Genomic DNA, 26,683 nt, shown 5'->3' with positions numbered 1-26,683 from the left:
AGACTTCTGCATCATCTGATAAGGGAGTATTTCAGGGAAAGGTACCATTCTTATTATCTCTTTTCCAGACTAAAATTTGGAACCTTCTTCAGAAACATTTTTTTCCTTTTCCCATGTCTGCACGTAAAATATTCTGCTCAATTCCATCACTTCACTTTGTGGAAATATAGACAATAGACCCAAATTCAGAAATCAATTAGTGTATGCCTATCTAACACAATGTAACTCAAAATAAAGCCACTTAATTAAAGAGATTTTGCATGATAATATTTTACCAGTAATAGAATTTACTCCTGGCTTGACACAGTCCTACCAGTACCTCTACCAGAGGATGCTGAATAGCACATTGAACCATTCAGAAACTTTTATTTCTGATTTTTGAAAACTCCAAATTTCCTTTGTCTATAATATATGAATTACTTCACTCTATTATTCTTATAAAAAGAAGTGATGAACATGACTTATCTGTGCAGTCATATCCTTAATCAGTTAGGTTTTGATTATAATAGCTATTTAATTTTATTTTTAATCACCATGGATGCAAGATTTACTTTTATATACATTTTTGTTGTTGTTTTGAAAGGGTGTAGAAGCAACTATCTTTATATTACTACTTTAGAAAACTGCTTTAGTATGGAGGCCTTTGAGCGTATTAAGGAAGCTTCTAGGATATTGCCCTGGAACAATTTACCACAGCCTTGGAGAATGCCTCACTCCTTAGGGAGAGTCGAAAGGGGCTTCTCCCATGATCCTCTGCAGTGTTATGTTAATCTGCCCTTTCCCCATAGGTCATTGCCTTTTGCCCTGCCCTTTGTACTACCCCAGTGCCTCCAAATGATTGGCTGTGACCCCATACTTAACCCAGGACCCTGCCCTGTTTGTTTGGCTTTTGTCCCTGGACTCGTTTGGTGTGACTCTGCAATAAATCTTGCTGAAGTTCTACACAGAGACCCTTTCCCTCTTTCTCTGCTGACCCAGCTGTGGTGTGAGTGTGGATTGAATGACTGTACTTGCCCAGGTGGCTTTCTCAGAAGATGCTTTCAGGAAGGTAGCAGCAAACACCATCCATTTTACCACACTGCTACACTTTAGAACCTGCCCCGGAAAGGCTGGAAAAGCAGATGAATTCATTTAGCAGACTATCTGTGGCATCAGGGGCATTTACTCTCTTAGCAGTGCACTGACTTAGAGGGAGTCGCTGTGATTTTCTCTTCCAGACACCACAGAACTGTGGGAAGCAGTAATCCCAGAATTGCTCCTAGGCCACCTCTTGTGTGACTGCTTAAAAAGCCCCAACAAAATAATCTGGATGGAGAACTGTTTCTTATATATGATTTGGCCGTAGATTTGACCTAAGTAGATTTATAGCATTTATGGTTATGCTACTAATAGCTAGCCCAGACACATGACAAAATCCCAATTCTCACAGAAGAGAATGTGTTAGTATGTATTTGGTATTTACAGTGGCCTGCTGGGATTAAACAAAAACATCTGTTTGGGTTTTTTTTTACTCTAGTGAGATTAGACATAAAAATAGATATGAACCCATGATTTATGTTTTCCTTTCTTGTTAAATAAAAATGTTATCAAACATTTCTGAAACATTTCTCATTTTATTCACAGTTTAAGATTTATGGATATTAAGAATCAGGAAGAGGTGAAATTGACTTTCCATTATAAAGCTATTTATGATCTAGAAGAATGCTGGTTGTGTAAATTTTTACAGAGGTGGACCAAAATTCCATCATTTGAAAATTAGGAGACATGAAGAGACATCTTCAAGAGCTGACACAGTTTGAATCTGGCGGTCAGCATCTGTTTAAAGTCTCTCAGTGAAACTCTCCCATTGGGTTCAAGAATGGACATGATTCATACAGGAATGACCTACTATATAAAATTTACTTAGGCATGAGGCATGCTTGGATCACTATCCGTATTTCATCTAAAGTAATTTCAGGGTTTCATCTTACCCAGAACATTGAGTCTACCTTGTCTTTCTTCATTTACCTACCTGCTAGCCTAAACCTATGATGTGTAACTTAAAGCATCTCTTCCATTTTTCTGATAGGACTAACTTGGTTAATAAGAATACATTATTTGTGTCTATGGTAGAGACATTCATGGGACAGGAGATTTTGGCCAGAAGTTTGTTTTAGTTGTATATCCAACTAAAATACAAGCTGGTTTGTTGTCCAGACTTGGACATTGTATTCAGACAAACCAGGTGCTGAGGTCTGAGCTGCTAACTGGTCTCTCTTCTTGATTTCATGAAGTATTATATTATTGTAGAAATTTACAGGCACAATGCACAATGAAACAACAGTTTTCTGTCCCTTGTAGTTTTATTTTCCTTGTTTTTTCCTTTTAGTGGAGTAGACAGGGAAATATTAGTATATTTGTGTGTAATTATTCTTGAGGATATGTTGTACCTATGTACATTAACAACACTCAAGAAGTTGTTGACAGCTCTCTGCAGCGCTCTTTCATAGAGTGTATCAACAATTCTTGGTTCTGTGGGATGGAGTGAAGGGCATGCAGCTCTCTCTGTACAGCCACAATATCCATACCGTGCTTGGAGGGAGGTGCAGGTGGGACATACACACATCCATGAGGATTTCCCATTGCTGGTGCTCTCACATGAGCATCTACAGTACAGACCAGCAGCATACCCTCAGAGATGCTTCAAAGCAACATATTTTCTTTCTGGGTTCTGTGAACAGTCTATTTCAAGCTCAGCTAATTTTCTCAAAAAAGGTCAGAAAAACTCTCACTGTAGTGAGGAAAGAGGGAAAGTTTGCTATTTGCTTCTTGTCTGGCCATGAAAGGAAGCATTGAGGTTTTGCAGATGCACAAACCTTTAGTGGGAGTTGGTGGAAGAGTCAACAGAAGGAGTGATTGTCTCTTGATAAGAGAGCATTTTAGACTGCTCTTTTTCTTATAACTGTTGTATTTCTTTATTTTCCTACTTTCCCTTGCAGAATGAAGTTTTGCTTTCCTGTATGAGAGAACCAATGTGATTACTTGGAAGTGAAAAATGTGCACGTATAATTTAAGTCTGGCATATAATAGTTCAGTATTCTGAATTCAGTTCTTATTGCTCAAACTTACCCCCAAAATGATAAAAAGTTTGGTTTTGAAAATAAATTTAACTTTGTATGGGCTGAATACAAAGTCAATGCTCTGGAAATTTCTCTCTGAAACAACAAATCCAGAAATTAACAACTTCCTAATAAGAATTCTTATTCTTCTAAAATTTTAATTAATTCAGTTGAAACCACAATAAAAAAAGCATAGCAATTCCTGAACTTTGTGAATGAATTTTAAGAGCTGGTGACTGCTATTCTATGTTTCCAAAAAGATTTTAAACAGCTTCCTTACATATTTGTTAATATTCTTTATACTGTGATAGTCCAGGTAGTGGCACAATTTCTGACTTCCTGTTTTGTGTTTAGGGGCACCCAGGACTACCTGGACCACCTGGACCCGAAGGACCAAAAGCTGACAAAGGTGACAAAGGTGAAGCTGTAAGTAGAGTTTTAATTCTGTACTTTGTGTTCAAAAAAACCAAACCAAACAAACAAACAAAAAAAAAACCCCAACAAAATTACTATGTGATAACACAATATTTAGTTGCTTAGATTTAGTTACCTAACTAAGTGCAGTTAATCATCCTCTAGCGAATTTAAATGAAGCCCTTTTCTAGATACAGTACCAGTTGTACAAGCAGTTGGAGCTGGATATAAATGGTTCTCATTTCATTGTCATGAAAGGGACACCATGTAATTCCATAAAAATCTTTATGGCTGCTCATTTGTGTTTAAATATAATCACTATTTTTAATTATTTTTCTGCCTCCCTTTTCTTTGCTCTTCTCTGATCAAGATTTCTGATACCATCTGCTTGACCAAATTTTGCAGTTCCGGTTCCTTGGATTTTCAGCTGTTTTTTTAACATACTGGGCAGTTAAATCCTCTAATTTGAAGATTTTTTTCACCTCCTGCTTTTCTGATGTTTGGCTTCAGAAGGAATTAATATCTGAGTTTTCCAGCTGGCACGTTCCATTACAAGGACATATCATCCTAAATTTCAGTCACCCAAAACCACATAGACATGTTTGACCAGCCTCTCTCTTTTCCACTAGAAAGTGGAAATACTGTTGCCGTCCTTCAACCACCACATGTCAAACTTCTACTAGCACTATTTTCTTTATGTGTCTAATCCAGCTTTATTTCAAATTACAGCCCTCCCAAGCACTCCCAAATGCACTGAGGTGGGAACTGAGGGCTTCTAAATTCCTACTCAGCTCCGATTTCCTATCATTCAAACTGATGCTGAGAAAGTCCTTTGGGATCAGAATTATTACATGCGGCATTGACTCAAAACTCCTGGTGTAATGCCTCGTACCTGACACATTTCATGTTGTGTAACATGTAAAGGTTCTGTTGTGCTGTCTCATGGTAACATCTTTCCCCTGCCATTCTGTGCCCCATGAGCTGGAAAGACCAACTTCATAAAGCACTGTCAGATATGGACAAGATTTATGTGGTTAAGTAGGTAGCAGGGTGGGTCAAAGCCATCTGCCCTATGAATGCTGAAAGGGAGCCTAGGAATGCCTCCAGCACTGTGAAAGGCAGCTGAAGGGGCAGATGAATTGAGCAGGGAGTTCAGGAGAATAGACTACCAAGCACAAGTACACACAAATATGTTAGGGTTACCTAACCCCTAAATTTAGATGGGTTAGCTCTGGTATTTCAGTTGTCTAATGCTTGCAGCATATGAATCATGGAGCAATGTCTGCTTTCTCACTGTTTTCCTTGAGCTGAGAACAATGTTAAATCAAGAGTTGTACTTTTTTCCACCAATCTGAGTCTTTTCAGGTTTCCCTAAAAAGAAATGTGAAGAAATTCTCTTCTTTGTTGAAAAACACAAGTACCTTAAGACAACTACTGACCATGCTTTATTTCTCTGCTGTTCCAGGGACCGCCAGGACCAGCAGGCCCTGCAGGACCAGAAGGACCAAAAGACGTGGGAGATGCTGGACCAAAGGTATTTGTCCAATGGTAGACCAATGGACCTGACTTGTAAACAAGGTAGGCATCTTCCAAAAAATGCATTGGATGAGAACGACAAATATATGACAAAATGCTGCATTCTCATCTCCCACTTTTCATTTCTGTTAGAAGAAAAGCTTGTGATAGACTTTTCTGATGTGAGAGAAACTAGTTTTCACTTTATCCTCACACTGGATACAAATTTGCAGGTTTTCCATACATCCAAAGCCCAGGAAGCTTCTAGATGCTGGTGGAAGTCAGGATCCAACACAAGAACAGTATTGCCTAATAGTTATGCCCTTCCTTTCTCTGGCAGAAGTGTGAGGGATGAGGCCAAAAAATGGGTTAAGGGTTACATGGAAGTACTAAGATATCTTTTAAGTTGGATTCCTAAGAGAAGAGTATAAACCTTTATCTAAAATAATTTGATTATTTGTTTAGAGGTAAAACTCAAAAAATCCCAAACAAACAAAAAAACTGATAAAGGTATTTGAAGTACAACACTGAATCTTCCAAGGTTTTCCATAAGACACAGAATAGCTAAAGTCTTATAAAACTATAAGCAGTATGTAAATCAGCTAAAAACTCACATAGTAATTATGTTATAAAAAGTTGGTAAAAGAGACTTAAGACTAGAATCATACAACAAATTGCTTTAAAATATCCCAGTGTAGTTTTATTAATGATTTCCTCTTTGCATATGTGAAATAAAAAACAGGCAGCCTGTTGCAGAAGGAAGCAAAAGAAATATTGCCCAAACAAGTTTTTTTCCCAAACAGAAGGAACTTTCAACTTCAGTTCTCTGAACAGGAGAATTTACATTTAAAATAAACTGCAATAACCTCTCAAAAACATCCACAATAAAGAAAAAATTGAAGGACATTCATTCTTAGAATGACTTGACTTTAGAATTACCACAGAATGGTCCCAATGGCATTAGGATCTGGGAAACCTGGCTTTATGCTTCTCTTTTGAATTAATGCCTATCAATACAAGGCATTTCACATCAAGTAATGCAAGAACTAAAAGTGATTTCAGTTATGTTATTCAATACAAATTTACAAAAAATGGCTGCACTAATTAGATTTTTCTGTATGAGACTGTACTTTCCAAATAGAAATATCAGGCTAGCTATAATGTAGTCTTATAATACATGATTCTTGGTACTACAGAACATTTCATTAAAATCCTAGAATCTTGTATGAAATTATCAAGGCAGATATTGATAAAGACAACTTATGACTTCAGGATATCTAGGGGTATCATTACATCTGAATTATTCCTTGCTTCCTAAATGCATAATTCTGGAAAGTAGTGTTTCTTAGTGAAAAGGAATTGGAAAGTCATATTATCAAAAAAAGATGATCTCCCACTATGATGCCATGGTTGAAGCATTATGAAGTCCAGAAGTGTATATCACAACTTCAGTGGGACTAGAGGGGAGTAATAGAAATAAATTTTAGTTAAATCCAAAATGGAAAGAAATAATTTCCTTTTTTTAAGTGAAAGGAAGCCACTAGAATTATTGCAGTGAAATTTCTCACAACTGGAAGTTTTAAAGTCAGTGTTTGTGGCTGTTTTTCTGAAAAGTATCACAAATATACAGCTATACAGAAATATACTTGGAAAATCATGATGCCTGTTTTATATCAGAGATTCAAAGGTGGGTCATAAGTCCATTCCGTTCTTACAACCATGAATTCATGTAATTGCTGGGACAAGAAACTCTTCAGCTGTATAATTATCAGAAAACTTCCAACCTAGATCACGCATGATGGAAGTACAGTATGGGATCATGAAATGCATTGGGGATGAAGGGATAAAAGGTGCAAAGTAAAAGTAAATATGCCCACTTTTTGCAGTGGTGAACATGGCATCTAGTATTTTTATCACAGTTATTCTTAAATCACTGTAAGCCTTGTAATAAAATTACATATATATTTAATTAAATCATAAGGTAGCTGTTATATGGCTTAGTCTGAGAGAGGGAGATTCAGATTAGATATTAGAAAAAGTTTTTCACTGGTAGGGTGGTCAAGCACTGGAATAGTTTGCCTGGGGACGTGGTGGAGTCACCATTCCTAGAGGTGTTTAAGAGGTGTCTGGATCTGGCACTGGGTGATGTTGTTCAGTGGTTATGGGGTTACTGTGCTACTGCCAGGTTGACATTCAAACTTGATGAACTTGGCTCTAAGTAATGTTAATCATTGCCAGTTGGAGAGAGCTGTTCATATTCCTTTATAAAGACATCAAATCCTTATTTGTTGGTCCCTTCTCCAGCCATGAACAGCATAAAAAGTATCACCATTCCTTGAGATGTGTGGAGTGAATTCTATTCATGGTGCTAGTAAAGGGGGTTTATTGGTAACATCTTTTTGTGAGGGGATATGATCTGTGTTGTGTTAGTGGAAATTATAAATTAATAATATATTCGACAAAAGGCCGGTGGTACTGTGACCCAGATTTGACTAAGCCAAGGTGAAATAGCTGAGACCAGGATGGGAAGTTCTAATAATTTCATTATATTTAATATTACTAATAATACAATTGAATGTCTAGTAATAGATTCTCTTATCCTTATCTTAGGCAAAACCAAACTGATAAATAGTTCTCACTATTCTTGTGTTTCCTGACAATTCCAGGTCAGATCAGGGTTGCCATGTAAATTAGAAGTATTTTATTTCCATCAAGTCATCTCTGTTTTCACAAAAAATGTCAGAATTAGGTAGTTTGAATCTAAGGTGCAAGTTACTGAAAAACAGAACCCTGAAGAGTAGCTGTCTTTGCAAGCAACACAACACAATTAGGCAAATCATGCTTACACCAAATTTTGTATGAAAATTTTTCATGGATCTACATGTTTTATTTGTATTACAGTGTGACATTGCCCACCAAACCTGCCTGCTCAAAGTAATGCTTGTCTAACACTCTGTCAGGATAACGAAAAATTCAGGAGTTAAAAACATCTAGTAAACAATTTGCATTTTTTACTTTAAAATAGGTAGGTTTCTTTTTGATGATGCCCTTAGATTTGTGTGTTAGTCATGTTGAGTGAAATGTTTGTTGTTCTATGCAGAGTGAGCAGCTGTAGCTTTTGCAGTGTATGAGTGATGCACCAAAGCAAGCATTATCCAACAAGATATAACATGTCTATCTGATTTACTTCCCTTTATCCATACCAGACATAGTAAAGAGTGAACTGGAAAAAAAGAAACTAAATATGTAAACATCTCTTCTCATTCCCTGATTTTTTGCCCATATTACATTCTGATTTTTTAATCTTTGCATAACATCTTGGTAGCAAAGGTGACACATGAAAAAGAATTCACTTGCATTGAAAGAATTCCCCTAGAACTTAGTTCATAAAATGGAAAATCTGTTTTTTCAAATGAAATGTAAATGCACTGGCTACCTCTTATACAACACCCCCCCCCCAAAAAAAAAAAGAGCAGCAACAATCTCTGCATATAAAAAATGAGCATTTATTTGATAAAAGAGGCTCATAAATTTACACACTAGTTAATTTGAAATTCCTTTGAGGATCATTATATAGGAATGTTCCACTCATCTGAATCAAAGCTCTGTTCTCTCTGCTTTCGGAAATGGCTCACATATGTGCACACTGCTAGACAGGAATTTTATGTATCAGAGGTCAAATTCACATGAAAACAAAACTGAAACATGTGGGATGCATTCAGTCTTGGCAGAACCCTATGTTCTGTAGCATTAAAACAGAAGCACATAATGTCAGAATATAATAAAAATTTGATTTTAAGGCACTGTTGACAACTAGGAGGTGAGTTACAGACATTGAAGAGCAAGAGCCCAGTGCTAGAAATAAAGCAAGTAACTGGATAGCAGAAAGATTATTGAAATCCTTAGCAAAGTCCCTCGTGCATGAACATTTGGGGTGGATCCAGTTGCAATATAAACAACTTTTGCAGCTTGGGACTTGCGTATTTGAACTAAAATGTGGAAAGTAGAGATGTAATACCTTTTTTAAAAATATGTTTTTCTTACAAATACTGTTATATCCATTAACTCTCACTAAAGAGAGTATTGCAGTGTCTGCTGTATGCTTCAGTATCAAACACACATCCTTCACAGTAAATGAGGTATATATATTGGGAAATCCAAGATTTACTTTTCAGTTGACCATTAGGCCATTTAATGTTTTTTTTCTTGAATAAAAGGTACAGAATAGACATTGGAATTCTGCACTTTACAGTGTCTTGACTCAGCTCTTTATTTCTTGCTTCAGCAGTGTTTTTCTAGTTCACTGCTTTACTGATGGTGTCAAGCTTGTCTACATGCACAATACAGGAAATAAATTAGACCTCATCAAAGAACGGTATTAATCGTTTCTGAAATGAATTCCCTGAAGGCCAGTTTAGTATGACACCTTAGGAAAAAGAACTGCTCCACTTCACAACTCATAAAGCAAAAGAAAAGTCTTTTTCTTTAAACCAAGAAATACAGAAACTGTGAGGATTACTATAGAGCTCTACAAAAGAGCTTTTCAATGGCACATCTGGTATTAACTAAGCATGTGAGGCTAAAATTCAATCCTTCACCTGCAACGACCCTGTGGAAGACGGTGTTACCCATGGGAGGAAGAGGCAGATGACTTCAGGTCACCCTTAGGCTGTTTTTGGTCAGGGCTGGTCTAAGAGCAGGTTTTAGGTGTACTGGGTACTGGGCCATAAGGAATCATTTATGTTTGGTAGCCTCCCATTCAGTTTCCACTACAGCAGCTCACAGGCTATTTAACAGGCCTCAGTATTCCAGGATCTCCTAAAAAAGTACCTTTTAATGCAATATCTGCTTCTCTTAGCTGTGACATCTCTGGCAGATTTCAGAGGGAGGATTGGTCAGGGGAAGCTTTGGCTGCTCTGCATAACTTCTGCTCATGAAGAGTTGGCGTACAAACAGCTTAAAATTGTATTGAGGTTGTGGGGACACTGAGAACAAATAAATATTCCTTTGATAATAGAAGGTACTAGGTAGGAAGATGGATTCATTGCCAATGTCTTGGCTCTTTGCATTGGCAAGGAAGGTCTGATAAAAATGCCTTAGGTCATCTGAGGGAAAAATTTCCTCCCAGCTGAACATGGCACTTAGTTTTACCCAATCACCCTGACAGAGCAATTTAAAGCTAAGAGCATCCGTATACCATGCCTATGCCCTGACTCAAACTGGCCAGTCTCTAATGCTTTGGATGAAACAGGAAAGAAATCCAAAAGCTAAATGTTACATCAGGAAGAAGAGCATTATAAACTTAGTCTGAGCCTTAGCCTTTGTAATCAGAGCTCCCACCTCTCGAAATCGCTCAAACCTGAGTGTAATTTGAGCCCTAGTATGTTTGCATAACTAGAGACTGAACCTTGGGAATTGCACCTAAAAGCTGTCATTATAATGACTGCACACATTCTTCCCAGAATGTAAAGAACATCAGTAGAAGATTCTGTTTGTTTTTTCCTTTTTAATATGTTTGATATGCTGCTTCATTTCACCTACCACAACTCAAGTGACATCTGTGATTTGTGATTTATACTTACACCTCTGTCCTAGATCAAATGCTCCCTCTGCAGGCACAGCCCTTTCCACAGCTTTTCCAAGTGCAAAAATAAGTACAATTAAGAGTTTGTATAATGATTTCTTTTAAATTTTGTCAAGAAATACCATTGCTTCTGCTTTGTTTTTAATATATTGGATGATCAACATCTTCTCAGTGCATTTCTTTATTTGCACTTGCCTGCAGAGGAATAGGTTTAGGAATATCAAGCTAAACACAAATCAGAATATCCTGCATCTCTAACTTATTAGTTATAGACTACTTTTTTCTTTTCAAGGAATGGATGGGACTTTTCTAGTAATCATGTGTTGAATGTGTACCTATTCCCTCACTTGAACACTCATGATCTGAGGAAAATAAAACTGCCTCATCTGTCCTTGTGCATTCCCTTTATCACTGATGTCCCCTGACTCCCCACCTCCTTCACTGGGTTTTTCTGCAGCACAAGGGGCAGCACCAGGCTCTCTGTTACTCTCATTTGCTCTCTGTTACTCTCATTTGCTCTCTGTTACTCTCATTTTCTCCTCACCAGAGGGCTGCTGCCTTTTCTCTGCCTGATGGTTAAGGGATGAGTCCCCTCTGGATTTTCTTTGTTCTTCAGTAAAAGCATAAATTGACAATGTCAAAAAGTTGTCTCCATTACCTAGCCTCCAGCTATCACCAAAACTGTTGAAAATTAATATGGTCAAGGCCTGTACATTTCTGATCAATTTGGCTGAAATCAACCAATGAGTTCAAAATACACTGGAAGAAAAAAAGAGAACGAACACAAACAAGCAGAAGCACAGGCAGAGTATATCACTTAAGCTTTATTTCCTTCAGAAGTCAAGTTAAATTTATGTACCTCAGGGCTTTTTTTAAAAAAGAAAGGGTGCTATAATCTATATTGATGCTATTAAAATTCATTCTGTTTACATAAATGCCTAAATTTGACAGTTCTGGAAGTGATGAATTTCTCTAGTGTCAGAACAAGCACAGTATCAGTTAAGAGCATCATGATCATTGTTCCACTAGTAAGATCCTCGTCCATCCTAGTAATGTGATCACTGCAAAATGTGATGGGAAAACAGTGGTGTTTCCAAATGGGTTTGCTTGCACATTTTTTGGTTTTTTTTTTTGGTTTTTTTTTTGTTGTTGTTGTTGTTTGATTGTTGTTGTTGTTGTTGTTGTTTTTGTTTGGGCTTTTTAGTGTTTTTTTGTTTGTTTTTGTTTTGATTTTTTTTTTTTTTTTTTTGTAACTGATAAGCTTGCAAAGTAGAGTCCTAACTCTGTTGGTGATTTTGATCACATGGATGTTTGCTAGAGAAATAATGTTCTTCACCTAGAGCTTAAATGATCTGGGTGCCTGTATTTTGGGTTTGGTTTTTTTTTAATACCTATCTATTAGGCAGATGTTTATTTATGTAGCATTTGTTTGGCTTGTTTTTTAAACTCAGTAGTTTGACTGCTTCATAAGTGGATGGCAGATTAACATTTGCTGGGTGATGACTGACATTTCTGTGACTATTTTCAGGGAGACCATGGAATCAAAGGTGATCTCGGGCCCCCGGGGCCTCCAGGATGGGGACACATGGGTCCCAAGGTTGGTATGATGCTATGCTGAAGTTTTCTGTGCTCTTTTGTGATGCTGGCAGCCAGACCCTGATCTCTCAATCAAACCAAACAATCTTCATCAGTTATTGACTTACATCTGCGCAGCTTCAGGAGAAATCAAGCATGTAAATATGGTCACTAACCATACACTTCTACCAACTGGATTAGGAGGAATACTAATGGGATGAAAATTGCATTTGCAGCTAAACTTTATGAGATTACATCTGGAGATTGAACAGAGCTATCAGACTGGTAAATTAGCTAAATGATGCATTTCTTCTGCTTGTATCTATCCTGTTTCCAAGATATTATTTTGTGCTGGAAAATACATTAAATGTGAATTTTATGTTTGCAATTTTTACTCAATCAAATTAAATCCAATTTATTTTGTCATTAAAACCATTAGGAAAGAAACACAAAAACAAAAAGTTAATTCTATAAGCAACCAGCAGGCAACATCTGGGCAATTTTTTCTCCCTTCACTAAAGTGATTTATAATTTAAAAAAGACATACTGATAAAAAAAAAAAACAGTACTTGCCTGGATTTCTTTATTACAGGTTTCTCTATCAACTATTTTTACAAAGGCAATGAGCAGAAACGTTGTATATATTTTTCCACTTTCTGATAGTTTAAAGATACACCTTTGTATCTTTTTGCATAATAGCAGAGAGTAACAGAACCCTCCAGTGCCATTTTGTATAAACTAGTATCTGAATGAAGAAACATTGCTATTTCCAACTCCAGATATGCAACAAACAACAGCTCATAAATACTTTTTCAGGATGGGTCTGATTTTACCTCACTTTCTGAAAGCTGCAACAATTTCAGTACTTTGGTAAATCATACTAACACAGCCTGTTTGAAAAGAGTAAGTTTGGACTGAGTGTCAAAATCCTAGTGTGACGCTAGGATTTTGTGCTCTTTCCACAAAGCCTGTGAGAAGGAAAAATGTGTTCTCTGTGGGGAAACAATATTTTGTTTTCAAGAGTGAGGACGTGTATGTAGTCCCTCTCCTATGAAGAAAGGCTGAAAGAACTGGGATTGTTCAGGCAAAGAGAAGGCTTTGTGGTTGAGATGATCCATATATATATATGTATATGTATATGTATATGTATATGTATATGTACATGTGTGTGTGTGTGTATAAATATATAGAGATGAAGAGTATTTTTTGCAAGAGATTTTGTGAAAACTTGTGATAACCTTTTTGTCTCCTGAGATGATAATGATGACTTTTCAAACATCATTAACATCTAGAAGTTAAATATTTAGAACTATAAATTTCTATTTCATGATGACCAAGTTTTCTTGTACTTCTGCCTAAATATTCAACATATACAAAATCTAGGTAATATATCACTGAATGATGTCCACTTACTGTGCTGGAGCACAGTGATTATTTATTATAAGACAGTAATCAAAAGTTCAGCCTGAGTTTGACAGAAACTTTTATGAAGCTTGATCAACTTTTGAAAACTTTTTCAATTAAAAATACTTTTTTAGAAAAAGGAAAATCAATCATTTAGTTTTGATGTAATCAGAAAGATATACTTCACTTGGTCACTTTGAAATGTTAGATTAGCCTGCCTGCAAACACAAGGGCTCTGCCTGACTTTGACTGTATTGATACAAATCAGCACATCCTGCTTTGGCTTGTCTCTCATCCCTTCCCACTTAGGATTTTCTGAATGACTGGTGCTCCTAGAACTGTGGCACCTCAGGCTTGGCATATGCCTATAGTGCCAAAGAACTAGCTAAAATACCTGGCAGATTTACTTACACGAGGTTTTACAGCTCTGGTCCTTTGTGCCTCTGCTGTTGTGCCTCTCTTTTGTGACTGCATGAAGCTGTTCTGTAAGTATGGTTTCTGTTGTCTTCTATGTAGGGAAAAATAAGGAAAATATCACTCTGTGCCATAAGTAAATTTTATTCTTTGATTATTTTCAAATTAATTGTTCCTTTGCTTTCCTGAGAATTTGCCAAGGATAATTACTAACACCCACAGTGAGAAACCATAAACCAAAGAGGAATCAGACCTAGAATCCTTGATCTGGTTTTACTTCTTTTGCTTGCGGTGACTTTGGGATTATTTCCTTAGTGTTACCAGGAGTTTACCTCCCAGCCATTCTTTTTTTGCTTTTTTTGCTGATGGTTGTAGGGTATTATGGGACGTGATGGCTTGCCTGGTCCCCCTGGCCCCCCTGGCATCAGCATACAAGGAGACAAGGTAATTCAGGTTAATGTGATATCTGTTCCGTTTCTTCTCAAACTGTTTCTTAAAGAGATTCATTATCTTCTTTCTGTCTTTGCCACCAAATCAGTGAACTCCTGGAAATATTAATTTTACACTTAATTTTTGTATTCATAGGATATGCAATATTTACTTTTTTTGCTGGATTTTCAGTATTGTTTGCATCCAATTGCTCTCCTATTGTTCTTGTAATTAAAAATATATTTGACCTGGAGACAAAAGGCTTATCTCTGCCACATCTTACTGATTTACTTAGATCCATAGTTTTCTCTGGGTTCCACTTGTAAAAGGCAGTAACAGAGACCTACTGTGGCAAAGTAAGTTAAACACATGTAGGAATATAAATGAAATTAGGCAGTCACCCACATACTCTTAATTGGGTTTTTAGTCACCCAGTTCCAGCCATGAGTTGTCTCCTTAAAAGGAGAAACACAAACATATTCTGAGCATTCAGTAGTTAAGTTGCCTTGACATATATGCATGGAAAAATTTAATAAAACTGGAGGCTCCAGTGGAGAACAACCCAAGTTTCTCCAATTTTCCTTAAATCAATGTGCTTAAAATTAAGCATATGATTGAATATTTCCCTGGATCAAGAGTATTGTGCTCGGGTCTCCAACTCTAGGTGGTCAACCACCAGTGATTCAGTAAAAGGGCAATGTTCTAGTTTGGTTAGAAAAGGTGCCTCTTCATACTGGGCTTTTGGCTGTAGGTACTAAAAACATCAGAGAATTCACTGGCAAACAGGTCTTCATTGGAAAACAGTGACATTCTGAAACAAACAAACAAATTTATAAAAGTGTATATTGTTTGCAAAATGATTCAGAGGATAATCTTTCTTTGGTCCATTGTGGAATTATTTCATACAAGCTTTACCAGAAAAGCACAGATTCCTTCAGAATTTATTTTGTTGACGACTTGCCTATTCACTGACACACCGTCAGACAAAGGCATGTTTCTAATACAAGGCTGTGAAATTTAGGGATCTTGGAAAGTAATGTGTCCTGTTTATGAAATGTCTTTGGATTTGAAAACAAAGCTGTAATGATGTGGTGGATCAAACTCAGCTACTGTTGTTTTTGTAGTATTCCATGGCTTGTGTGGGTACAATCGATCTTGCCATTTCTATTTTTTTAACAATTGCTTTTAAAAATTATAATTATTTTTATATAATTCTTAGGAACAGCTTATTTCTGAGCAACTTTTGCAACTGTCTTGTTCTGGTAGTGCCAGTTTCCTCCACTCACTAATGCTTGTTGACTTTTTTCTGTCTATTTTATCCTTCTACTTCTTCACATATCAAAGTTCATTCTTTTTGGCCACTCTTCATCAGATTAAATTTACTCTACTCCTGCAGCTTAACTACCAATATCACTCCAAGTAGTTTTAATATAAAGAGAGAGATCTCAGTCTGCATATGGTAAGAATGGAATGCCAAAAATGAGTTGGTTTTCAATTTACTTTATGTTGACAGCTATATTCACAGATTTTTATTTTTTTTATGCTTGGTTCCCTTTCAAAACCACAGTCTAGACATTCTCAGATCTGCGCTCAGTTCATTTTGGTAATACTGGTGGTCAGGTCTGAATTTATTATGTACATGATTTAAACTGTCAAAGCCATAAATATTTTTAAATTAATACAGCACACTTCTTGGGTTTTTTACTAAGTGTACTGTTATGGAATCTATTATAAACCCTTCTAATGTTGATTGATACTTGTTGCACAAGTAGAGGAAGGAGGAATTGATTCTGTGGTTGATGTTTTAAAGGATGAAACTCACATGTGTGCTTGTGAGAAATATCAGCTGTATGGGTATGAGTTTACTTAGAACACTAGGTCCCATTCAGTTTTCATTGCCTGAAAACCATCATAACAATGTCAAATGGGCAGTAACAAATGGCAGCAAGAAATCTACTATTTTGTTGGGTCTGACATTTATTACTAGTGAAAGATCACTGGAATACACAGCATATCCTGATTTTGGTTCATATGTATGTGCTCTGCAGAGGAGTTAACCAGGAAGCTGTGTGATGACCCGAGTGGAAAGGAGAGGCTGTCCCGGTGCTGAACAGCAAGCCTTGAAACAAACTGGCACACTGTTTCACTGTGTTTAAAAGGCATTTGCACTAATACCTAAATGAGGGCTCTGAGAAGCACAACCCTGCTAAAAAGTGACTTAAAGGAAATTAGATTAAATAGCCACTGTGAGTTCCTACAACAATGCAAAATAAATTGCCTTGTGCATCCCATCACCTTAGGAGTATTTCCTATTTACAGGAATTCCCTCTAGTGGATCAGCTATTGAATTTGATACACCCACTGTTTTTCAGTCTCTAGCATCTACCTAATACTGTCTGAACTGCTGCTGCTGTAAGAAACTGGGGAGAGAGGAAGTTCTGCTTCCAGAGGCAAGAGGCTACTGGTTAGCAGGTCAGAGATAGGTAGCCCCGGTGGGACCAGTGGACCAAGAGATACTCACAGGGCAAGGCTGTTAAAACAGTGCTCCAATGCAAGCAGAAGCTGTCATCTCAGCAGGATCTCTGTCAGATCTGGAATCTGAACAGGGAAAACCATCCATGGACATGACTTGTCATGCACTGTGTCTTCAAGGAGTTGCATCTCATTACCTAACTCCTGGTGAATTCCCAGCTTGTGGCAGCTGGAAGCCCTTGGTACAAGGAAGAGAAGGTTGGCTTAGGTGTGCAGTGTGCAGCTGTTTCTTTGCCTGCAGAAATCCATAAACCCCTATCCAGCACAGCAGGAATAGTCAGTGGTCAGTCCTGCTGCACTGGTGCACTTTAGGTGAAGGCTGGATAAATTTGGAAATACTTTCGTATTTCTCTGTCTGTTATGAGCAATATGACCCCTTTAGACCTATTTGTGAGCACCAATACAAGCATTAAAAATGAAATGATAGCAAAAAGATCATAGTTAGGTTTGATACATGTGGTAACTGCTCCTGATCTCATTGACGTTCTCTGGAACTGGTTTTGGTATCTTCATCAGGCACTGCTGTTATGTAAATTATGTATGTAATGTGAATTTTGGTAAAGCATTTATGTACCAGGAAATATAATCACTTCTAGCTGTGTTGAAAATGCATACAGCAGTTGATCTGTAAAAAATATTTGTGTTACCTTATTAAATAAAGCAAGAAAGTTTCTGGAAGCCAGAAGCTATGAAGAATTTTCTGTGTGTATATAACAGCTCTGTTTTATAACGTTGTGGGCCCACACTGCTAGCATGGACTTGGTTTTTAAGTCTAAGTACATGCAGCAGTGTATGTGTAGCAATCCTTATAAACAATTTTGAGCTTTGTAATTTTGAGCTGGACAGATACTGTCTTTTGACTTATCAGCAGAAAGGTGTTCTGCTTTCCACACTTTGAAGAGTAGAGATGTCTTCTCATTTACTTAGGATCAGAATAAAGAGTCTGCCCTGGAGAGGTCATGAATGTGTATTTCTAGAGAAACTTTGGTTTTGACCACATTTTACTGCTTCTAGACAGGATGAATAATTATCTGAGCCTCTGAAAAGTTACTTTTGCCTTTAATCTCTTTCAGTGGAATGGCAAATTTTCATTTAATTAATCAGGAATAAATTCTTCATTATATACTTTATAAGATTCTCATTGTATGTTCTGAATTACAGCCAATTGCTTATTTCTCCAATCTGAGACCACTTTTGTCTTGAAAATTGTGTGCTTCATCACATAGTACAAATGTGTAAAAATGAATAGAAACAGCATAGATTTTACATTAATTTTCAGTTAAACAAAAGTTTCATATTCTGCTCAGGGAGAAAAAGGAAGTTTTCCTGGACCAAAATGATCAGTAGGAACTGGCCTTCCTGGACGAAAGGTAAATCCTAGGTTTGCAGTAAGGAAAGAGAAGGGGTTTTTCTTCCTTTATTGGTTATTTAGTATGACAGGTCTTTGAAGAGAAACAGAAGACAAAGACCTTACCTTATAGAGCTAGCATGGTAAGTACTTACTACTCATTGTCAGCTTTGTGAAAATCCTAATGGTCATTAAGGATCAGATTACAAAGTAGGATCTAGAATGAGATCATCCCCATTGGCAGGAGGATAATTATAAGTCATTAAAATTATGTATTCATTTATTTTTCATATTTTTCAGGTATTACAAAATATCCTTTTATTTGCCAGGCTCTGACAAAAAAAAAAAAACCACGAAGGAATTGCTTTATGATTAACATCATTTAAAGGCTTTGCTTTACTTGACTTGGTTTTTTCTACAATGATTGAAGCCCAGCCTTGAATCTTTCCTTACTGAATAACTTCCTGGTTGTTATAAAAGTTCTGAGCATTTCCTACACTTAGCTATTCACATCTAACAGCTTGGGAGCTTTCATGTGAATATCAAGCCCTTTCAAACAGATTCAAATTCCTGCCTCCTAGTTCTATTTTCACTCACATTCCAAATGCCACAATATAATAATAATAACTGGAAAATTTTCACTAATTGTCATATTCATCTTGTATATTGACTAATCTTTGTGATCCAATGTAAATCTCTCCAAATACTCACTTTTTTGTTTGCTATTATTATAGCAGACTTGACACACATGATAAGGAATGGTTTAGTTCAGCAGGAATTTTGTATATGTACTAAAAAGATCAGGTTTTAGTATATTTAAGTGTAAGAAAGTAGCAACACCATCACAGCCAGCAAATCATATTTGCTTTCCTGTTGTTATTAATGCTGACATTAACTTTGTTGATGCTAGATTCAATTCATGGACAGGTAATGAAAAGTAAAATCCTTTGCTGGATATTATGATTTTGTGAAATAGAATAAGAACTCTCTTCCAAGACCTTACTTAGTTGAAACTGGGTTTCTTAACCCAGTGGAGAAGCTATTTACAATTTTCAGATTTACAGCAGTTTGGATTAGATCAGAAGTAGACTGATAAAGTCAAAAAGGTTCTTTAAATCTGGTAACAATCACCAGTAAAGGCTGTAACACAGGAGTTACCTGCGTGATTCCATTGGCTGGGCAATGATGAGGAATAATATCAAAATGGACAGTAATCTAGATAAATTCATAAGCTTTAAAATTTCAAGTGAAATGTAAGCTGGATAGTAATTTCCAGAGAAAAGAACTGTCCTGTACAATCTTCTTCTTGAAAAACATGTCTAATTTAGAACCTGAATCTTATTTACAATGTTTCATACCTGCATTATGTGAAAATTGTCTTATAAAGTTGAACCCGCTCACTTTTTGGATGTCAAAAGGTCTAATCAGTTGAGGGAAAATTGTAAATTTGCTTCTAAATGTGAATCATTGTATTTTCCAATGGATTTAACAGTCCAAACTTGCCTCTTCGTTTGTCCTTTGAAAGCTCACAGGTTTTTGTTTGGCTTTTGTGCAGAGCTGGTGTGAGTTTCAGCACAGTGGCTGATCTGAGGCAGTTATCCCTCCTTAAGTATAAATTAGCATAGGTCCAGTATAAATATTGTTTTAGACTTCAAGAAAATTGAAGAGAAGCAAACATTATATATTCTTGCAATTTGCATACAGGTGTCTTTACTCCCCCTCCAGAACTAAGGTAATTTTTCACAGAAATTTCATAAAGATGCTTTTACTGCCCATTTTGCTTTTTCTGAGAGCCTGCTTTCAGATGTTCTCCTTATAATACACACAGCAGAAATTATTAATTAAAAAAACAACCAAAAGTGCCAGAAAATTTATCTTTAAAGCTCATTGAACCTTACTTCCAGCTCTGACAGTCAACAAAACTGGAGTTATGACTGTATTTAATAAAGTTGTTTTCAATTAGGGAGACTATGGAGATAAAGGTGATACAGGGACCAAAGGTGCCAAAGGAGAGATTGGAGACCCAGGACCTCCAGGGCCAAAGGTAAAACACATTTTCATGTTACTTAAATTTACAGAGTAGAAACTAGGCAAATTTGCCTTTTGTTAAGTATCTCACTCTACGCATTTCTAGGCATCTGGGGGAAGAAAAGGTGAACCTGGTCTTTCAGTAATTAGGCAAATAAATTATTTGAAGCAATAGCAGTTTATCTGGGAAAATTATTTAAAGGTTATGTGATCTTACACAAGGCTGTTTATGAGCTATTGCACTGCCTGCATTTTTGTAAATAAATAACTATTTCAGCATTCTTAACACTAGAACACACGACAAATGAATACTCTTTTTCAAAGAGAAAATGTTATCAGACTTATCCATGAAATATGTGGTAAGCATTCCAGTATGGAAAAAAAAGTAGTTCTGATAAAACACAGTGAATTTATATTGACTGAATGGATTTTTCCTCTGCATGTTTGTGTGTCAGGATACTATTGATATGAAAACAATGCTCACTATGTTGCCAGAACTATACCTGAAGTAATTTGGTCCAGCTCTGTTTCTGTGATCAGTACCAGTAACTAGAAATTAATTCATTAATTGAGTTTTAACTGACTAAATCTGATGTGTGAGTCCAATTCATTTTTTAAAGATGGTCTCTCATAAAATGTCTGAAATGGTTATTCTTCCAGGTTGTGGTATCAAATGTAAAACAACACCACTGGAACTGGTGTTCGTCATTGACAGCTCACAAAGTGTTGGACCAGAAAACTTCAATATTATCAAAACCTTTATGAAAACATTCATCAACAAGGTTTTGGCCAACCACGCTACAACCCGCATTGGCATTATCAACTTCAGCCACAGAGTGGACCTGGTGTCTTCTCTGAAGCAATACACCAGCAAGGAGCACCTGAAATCAGCTGTTGACGAGATGCCCCACCTCGGAGAAGGCACGTACACAGCTTCTGCCATCCAGGAAGCCATTCACTTATTCCAGGCAGTGCGCCCGGCCATCAGGAAGGTGGCTGTTGTCATAACGGATGGACAGGCGGACAATCGGGATAAAGTACGGCTGGACACCGTAGTAAGAGAGGCCCATGCTACAAATATTGAGATATTTGTCATTGGGATTGTACAAAGGACTGATCCTCATTTTGATGACTTCCTGAAAGAAATGCAGCTCATTGCAACAGACCCTGATGAAGAACATGTTTACCAGATAGATGACTTCATAACGCTTTCAGGTAAAAGAAACTATTTCAGTAAGACGAAACTGGAAAGAATGTTTGGCCTCTCCCATGGCCGGGCAAGGCAGCCAGCTGAGTGGCAACTTCTATTTCTCTTTTGGATAAAGCTTGCTCTTGTTTTGCATCTTTGGCCAAATGAAACCTTTGCCAAAATTTACCTTTGCAGAGGCAATAAACTACAATGAACATCAGTTTTCTAAGCCCAGGTCTTCTTTGGGGTACTCTTCTTCTGTGAGAGATTGTAACAGCCTTGCTTCACAGTCCTTATGTGCTTGGCCATAGTTTCATCCTAGAGAGATGCAGGTTTCCTTCCACTTTGACATAACATCTCAAACTCTCTCTTTCTTTTGGGTTTTGTGAGTCTTGGAATCCCTCCACTTTCTCTTGCAAGGACTCTTTCTCTTTTTTTTTTTTTTTTCTTCTTCTGAAAGCCAAAAGGAAACCTGTGCTTTCACCCTAGTTTCAGTGAAAAAATTGTGAAACCACAAATGAAGGGAATGGGATATGATAGACATGGTATATTTCAATGTATGTTGCTTGAAAAATATCTGTGACTATGGGTGAAATCAGGAGAAAATCCAGATGAAATCTATAATGACCCATAAAAAAAAAGGTACATTGATCTAACTGTAACTAACTGTAGACCAGCCTATACTTTTCCTGAGCATCAACTTATTTTGCTATGCTGAGATTGTAAATGAAGTTAAGTCTGGATTGAAGGCATTGACAAAAATCCAAGCTAAGGTCTGGTGCGCACTGGGATTAAATTTAAGTCTTTGACTGAGACTCCAGCATTCAACATAATAATATTCCCAGTCCCTGGTATTTTTTGGTTTTACAAATAAGTAGAAAACTGTCGCCCAGTTTTTCTTTTTCTTTCTTATGTGTAAACACTTCCTTTCATTCACCCTCATTTTTTTAACTTATTCTCTTTTCTGCTATGACTTCTACTTCTTAGAGGGACTTGGTATTTTTATCTGTTTTTTCTTAAAAGAACAACATGGCACTAAAGTAAAATAATTCAGAGACTGTGTTACTTTATTACTTATCATTTGTGTTTTGACATAACTACAGAAGATGATCTTTCACAAGTCACCGTAATTAAAACTTTAGGACTAATACTGCACTAAAACCTTGTTCTGAATCATTGTGACTTCTTTTCATTACCCTTTAAAAATGTCATTATTTCATTAATCTTTTCAGTTCTTGAAAATAAACTGATCACAAAAATCTGTGAGAATGAGTCTGCAGTGTACACCAGAAATTACAATATTTTATCTCCTTCTCCAAGTCCGGAACCTGAAATTGCCAGGAAAGATGCTAATAGCCTGTTACCTAAAATGACCACTTCAGAGATTGATATACTTCCTACAGAAGGATCCAGTAACCCAGTGAGTAAACTAGTAACAGTTGTCAAATGTTTTTAAAATATGTGTCTTTATTTGAATTCTAATTTTTTGCCAGCTTTATTTGAATTCTAATATTTTGCCATCTTTATTTCACCATTCATCTTTTAATATGCAAATAACATGTCATTTGACTAGACCAAAGTGTTTAAAAAAAACTTTTCAAGTTAGAGTGAACTTATTTGTTGGGAACAAATGTTTACAAAAGAAACAGGGCAATGCTGCCTCTTGGTTATAATAAATGCTGAGAATCCACATGTTTTTAATAGGTCTTATTCATCTTAGAAGTGAGTTAAAACTCTTACATTTCTTTTGTGGCAGGTGCACAGTAGATAACACATTTATTTATATGCAAGCTGATGAGATTAGTTAGTACAATCCTTGTCATGGTCACACACTTTCCAGGTTGTTCCCAGCCATATTTCCCAGTTATTAAGCCTTTGGTGTTCTTTCACTTTCCACATTGGGCTGTACTTCTAGGAGTCATTATTTGTTAGTCTTTGTTCTCTGGCTTTACATTTCTCCTGACCTGCATTGAGGTTCTTCCCTCCAAAACAGTGCTGCTACACAGACAGGACAGGGAGAACTTTAATGCAATAGATGATATTTTCTGCAGGTGTGGATCACCTTATTAGCTCCCTTATTAAGTCTCCAGTATTTTTCAGCCACTGTTGGAGCATCAGTTTAGGATATTTGTCAACTCTTTAGGGCATTTTTATTGCTTTACCTAAAATAGTCAAGAAAAACTTGGAGCTGTGCAAAATGAGCTTTGCTTGCTCTTATAACCAGACAGATAAACGGGTTGAAATATATGATATACAAACCTCTGTAGCTGCATGGAATGGATATAGCAGACCATGATACTAATATTCAAATATTAATTGAATACAGATTACAGATAATTAAGTATTCCTGTCTTACTGTGGAGGAGCCAATGGATTATCCACTATCAATCCTTGTAGTATTGTTTATATAATATTAGTAATTAAATAGTTCACTTTCAAAATCTAGGTTAATTTCCAAGAATAAGAACTCCTTTGGTAAATGTGATTAATTTAGGTTTTGGGCTTAAAATACATCTAGACAGATCTGTGAGACACTGAGGGTCAGTTTTGACATTCTGTATTAATAAGAAAAATAAATGTGAGCCTAGATAGATGCGGATTTTATAAAATGCGATAAGAATCAGAAAGGATTCTTAGGTAGGTTCATAGATATATCAGATAGGATTAGATGCTCACACACTTGATTCTGGCTGGCTGTTGTTATGGATAAATCTTCAAAGTGTTGAATTACTATAATAAACACAATCTTTTTGTAGACCTAGAGAAGAAATGCAAAATTCAAATGGCTGGATGAATTGTCTGCATCTTTACATTCCACCTAGACTGAGTTCCAATCACTCTGAAAAGTTTTCTTAAATTGACTTTGTCAGTGGTGACCTGTAAATGGGAAGATATTGAATAGTATCAGATTCCTTTCTGCTCTCAGTCGGTAATCAATGTCTGATTAAGGCAGTTGTTTGTACTATACTGTACTAGGGATCTTGCAAATCTTCTTGAATATCCCAAAATATTAGGCAAATCTTTAGATAGTATTTGCAATTTGAAGAGCAGGGTTGACTGCTAACACTTCTATCAAGGTAAATTCTAAAATTCTAATGATTGGCAACTGGCTGTTGACCAGAAATAGGACAAATTGAAGATGTCAGATCATGCCCAATGAATGTAATAGATGTTAAGCAGCAGTGACTTCCCCAAAAATTCCTCCCATTTTTTGTTTTATTTGTATTGCAGACTAAGAAGGGATTGGAATTTAGCTTAAATTGAATGAATTCAGCTTAGTGGCTAAATCAGAGGCATTACTTTCCCTTTTCATTACGTTCTCATGGTCAGAAAATTATGGCTCCATACTAAATCATCACAGTAACCAATCAGCTTTTAATAGTGTTTTTTCACATGTTGCTTAGCAAAAGTTTCCTGCATAATTCTATCTTTTTTTTTTTTGTCATAGCATAATGCCAGACAGAATTTTAAGATTTTGACTCCTTTTGCAGCATAGTCCATCGCGATCCACATACACTGAACCTCTGCCATCTGCTCAGGACCACAAAGGGACCACCTCTCCTCACAGTCAATCAATACTTCCCCCAGTTTATAACATATCTGAAATCAGACCCCTGAGTCCAGTTGTCAATCCTTTTGTTGGTGGAATTGCTACTGAAGATCACCAGCCAGCTGCATGGCAAGCAGAAATAGCAAGAACCCAAAAAAGTGAGTAATAAATTCTGTCTGCAAGTTCTGGGTAGCAAGTCTGTACCAAAAGAAAAAAAGATGAGCAAACCTCACTCCTTCCAGTATAATTTAGATTTTATTACTTTTTTGTATTTCTGGGTGCTCTGTCTACAGACATCACACGCAGTCAGACACAGATTTTTGGACTCAGATGATACCCTTGTGTACCAACTGCCTGCTTAGGTATTTAAATAGCAGCTTGATTCTTGCATCAGGATTTAGGCAGTCTTGCTTCCAACTAATCCTTTATTTTTTTAGGCCTGTTCAGGTAAGTCATTAATGGAAGTGGAATTTGGCCAGGCACTACAAGAAAGAAAACAAAAGGGGTGCTTTTCTTACTGAAGGAGGCACTTTTAAGATAATATAACTTATTCCCAGAATCCAAGCTAACTTTTACTGATGCACTTTCAGATCCAAGGTGCTTGGAACCTATGAAACCAGGAGATTGTTGGAACTATGTGGTGAAAAGGTATTATGACAAGGCTGGCAATTCTTGTGGCCAGTTCTGGTATGGAGGTTGTAATGGTACCAACAATAGATTTGAAACAGAGAAAGAATGTCGAGAAACCTGTGTTGATTGATGAATAAGTAAGTCGTCTCCTTCTGGTCCTCCCTCAATCACCTCTTTTCTTGCTTATGTTTTATTTTACATTAATCAAAACTCAGTTTTCCTTTTCAACTCATAGCCTGTACAGTCAATATCACAAGGTCCTTCTGCAATTCAGTTGCTCCTTTTCTTTACTACTTTACTACTGGTACTTAACTACTTTAGAGGGACACAATATTGTCACCAACTCCAACTTTGTCACCACCCTATTTACTCACTTCTCTAGATCAATTATCTTGAGTAGGACAGACTGTGGCATTCATCTTCCAGTGACATCTCTCCACTGACTCTTTATCCCAATTTTAGTTTTATTCTTTTCACAACTTACAAGGCTGTCCCTGTCAAATCTATGACTTTCCCTTGGGGAGGGACATTACATTTTGGAAATCCAGTCAGACTACACTGGCTATCTTTCATACATCTGTTTAGTGAGCAAGGCATGGCCTTCAGAGAGGTTTCTTATCAGTAGTGCATAACTGCCTTTACAAAAGCCATATAACTTATGCCAAATAACTTGCATTAAATACTCTATTTCAACTTCCAGTATAGGAAAATTTTATTGAGCTGCAGAGCGTGTTTTTCAAAACTTTTCAGCAAAATTAAACAATTTCTTATTTATTCTAGAAATTACTTCTGTTGGGAACTCTTGAAGCTGGAAGTTCATATGTGCTGAGGAAGAACTGACTGAGAAGAATCCAAAATAATGTGTTGGCTTGAAATTATTACTGCTGTGCTTTATTGCTTTCCCCACTACTGCCTGCACATTAACCAGATTGCTGCATAATGTATGTTAACTGCAGCACCATAGCAATAACTT

At 36.7% G+C, this 26,683-nt stretch overlaps 1 protein-coding gene across 1 annotated transcript in view; it reads left to right on the top strand.

Moving 5' to 3' along the window:
- COL28A1 (collagen type XXVIII alpha 1 chain) overlaps positions 1–25,840 on the top strand; it is a 56,913-nt gene extending 31,073 nt beyond the window's left edge. The window contains 12 exon segments of the mRNA XM_030943571.1: positions 3,453–3,524; positions 4,978–5,046; positions 12,140–12,208; positions 14,380–14,448; positions 18,273–18,335; positions 20,277–20,357; positions 20,448–20,491; positions 20,666–20,700; positions 21,002–21,556; positions 22,763–22,950; positions 25,022–25,238; positions 25,671–25,840. Of these exon segments, the coding sequence (XP_030799431.1) occupies positions 3,453–3,524; positions 4,978–5,046; positions 12,140–12,208; positions 14,380–14,448; positions 18,273–18,335; positions 20,277–20,357; positions 20,448–20,491; positions 20,666–20,700; positions 21,002–21,556; positions 22,763–22,950; positions 25,022–25,238; positions 25,671–25,840 (1,632 nt within the window).
- Positions 25,841–26,683: the final 843 nt, after the last annotated feature.

Source organism: Camarhynchus parvulus, chromosome 2 (genome assembly GCF_901933205.1).
Source record: "Camarhynchus parvulus chromosome 2, STF_HiC, whole genome shotgun sequence".
Lineage (NCBI taxonomy): Eukaryota > Metazoa > Chordata > Aves > Passeriformes > Thraupidae > Camarhynchus > Camarhynchus parvulus.
The sequence above is the reverse complement of the archived record's forward strand: the minus strand, read 5'-3'. Positions and strand labels throughout refer to the sequence as shown.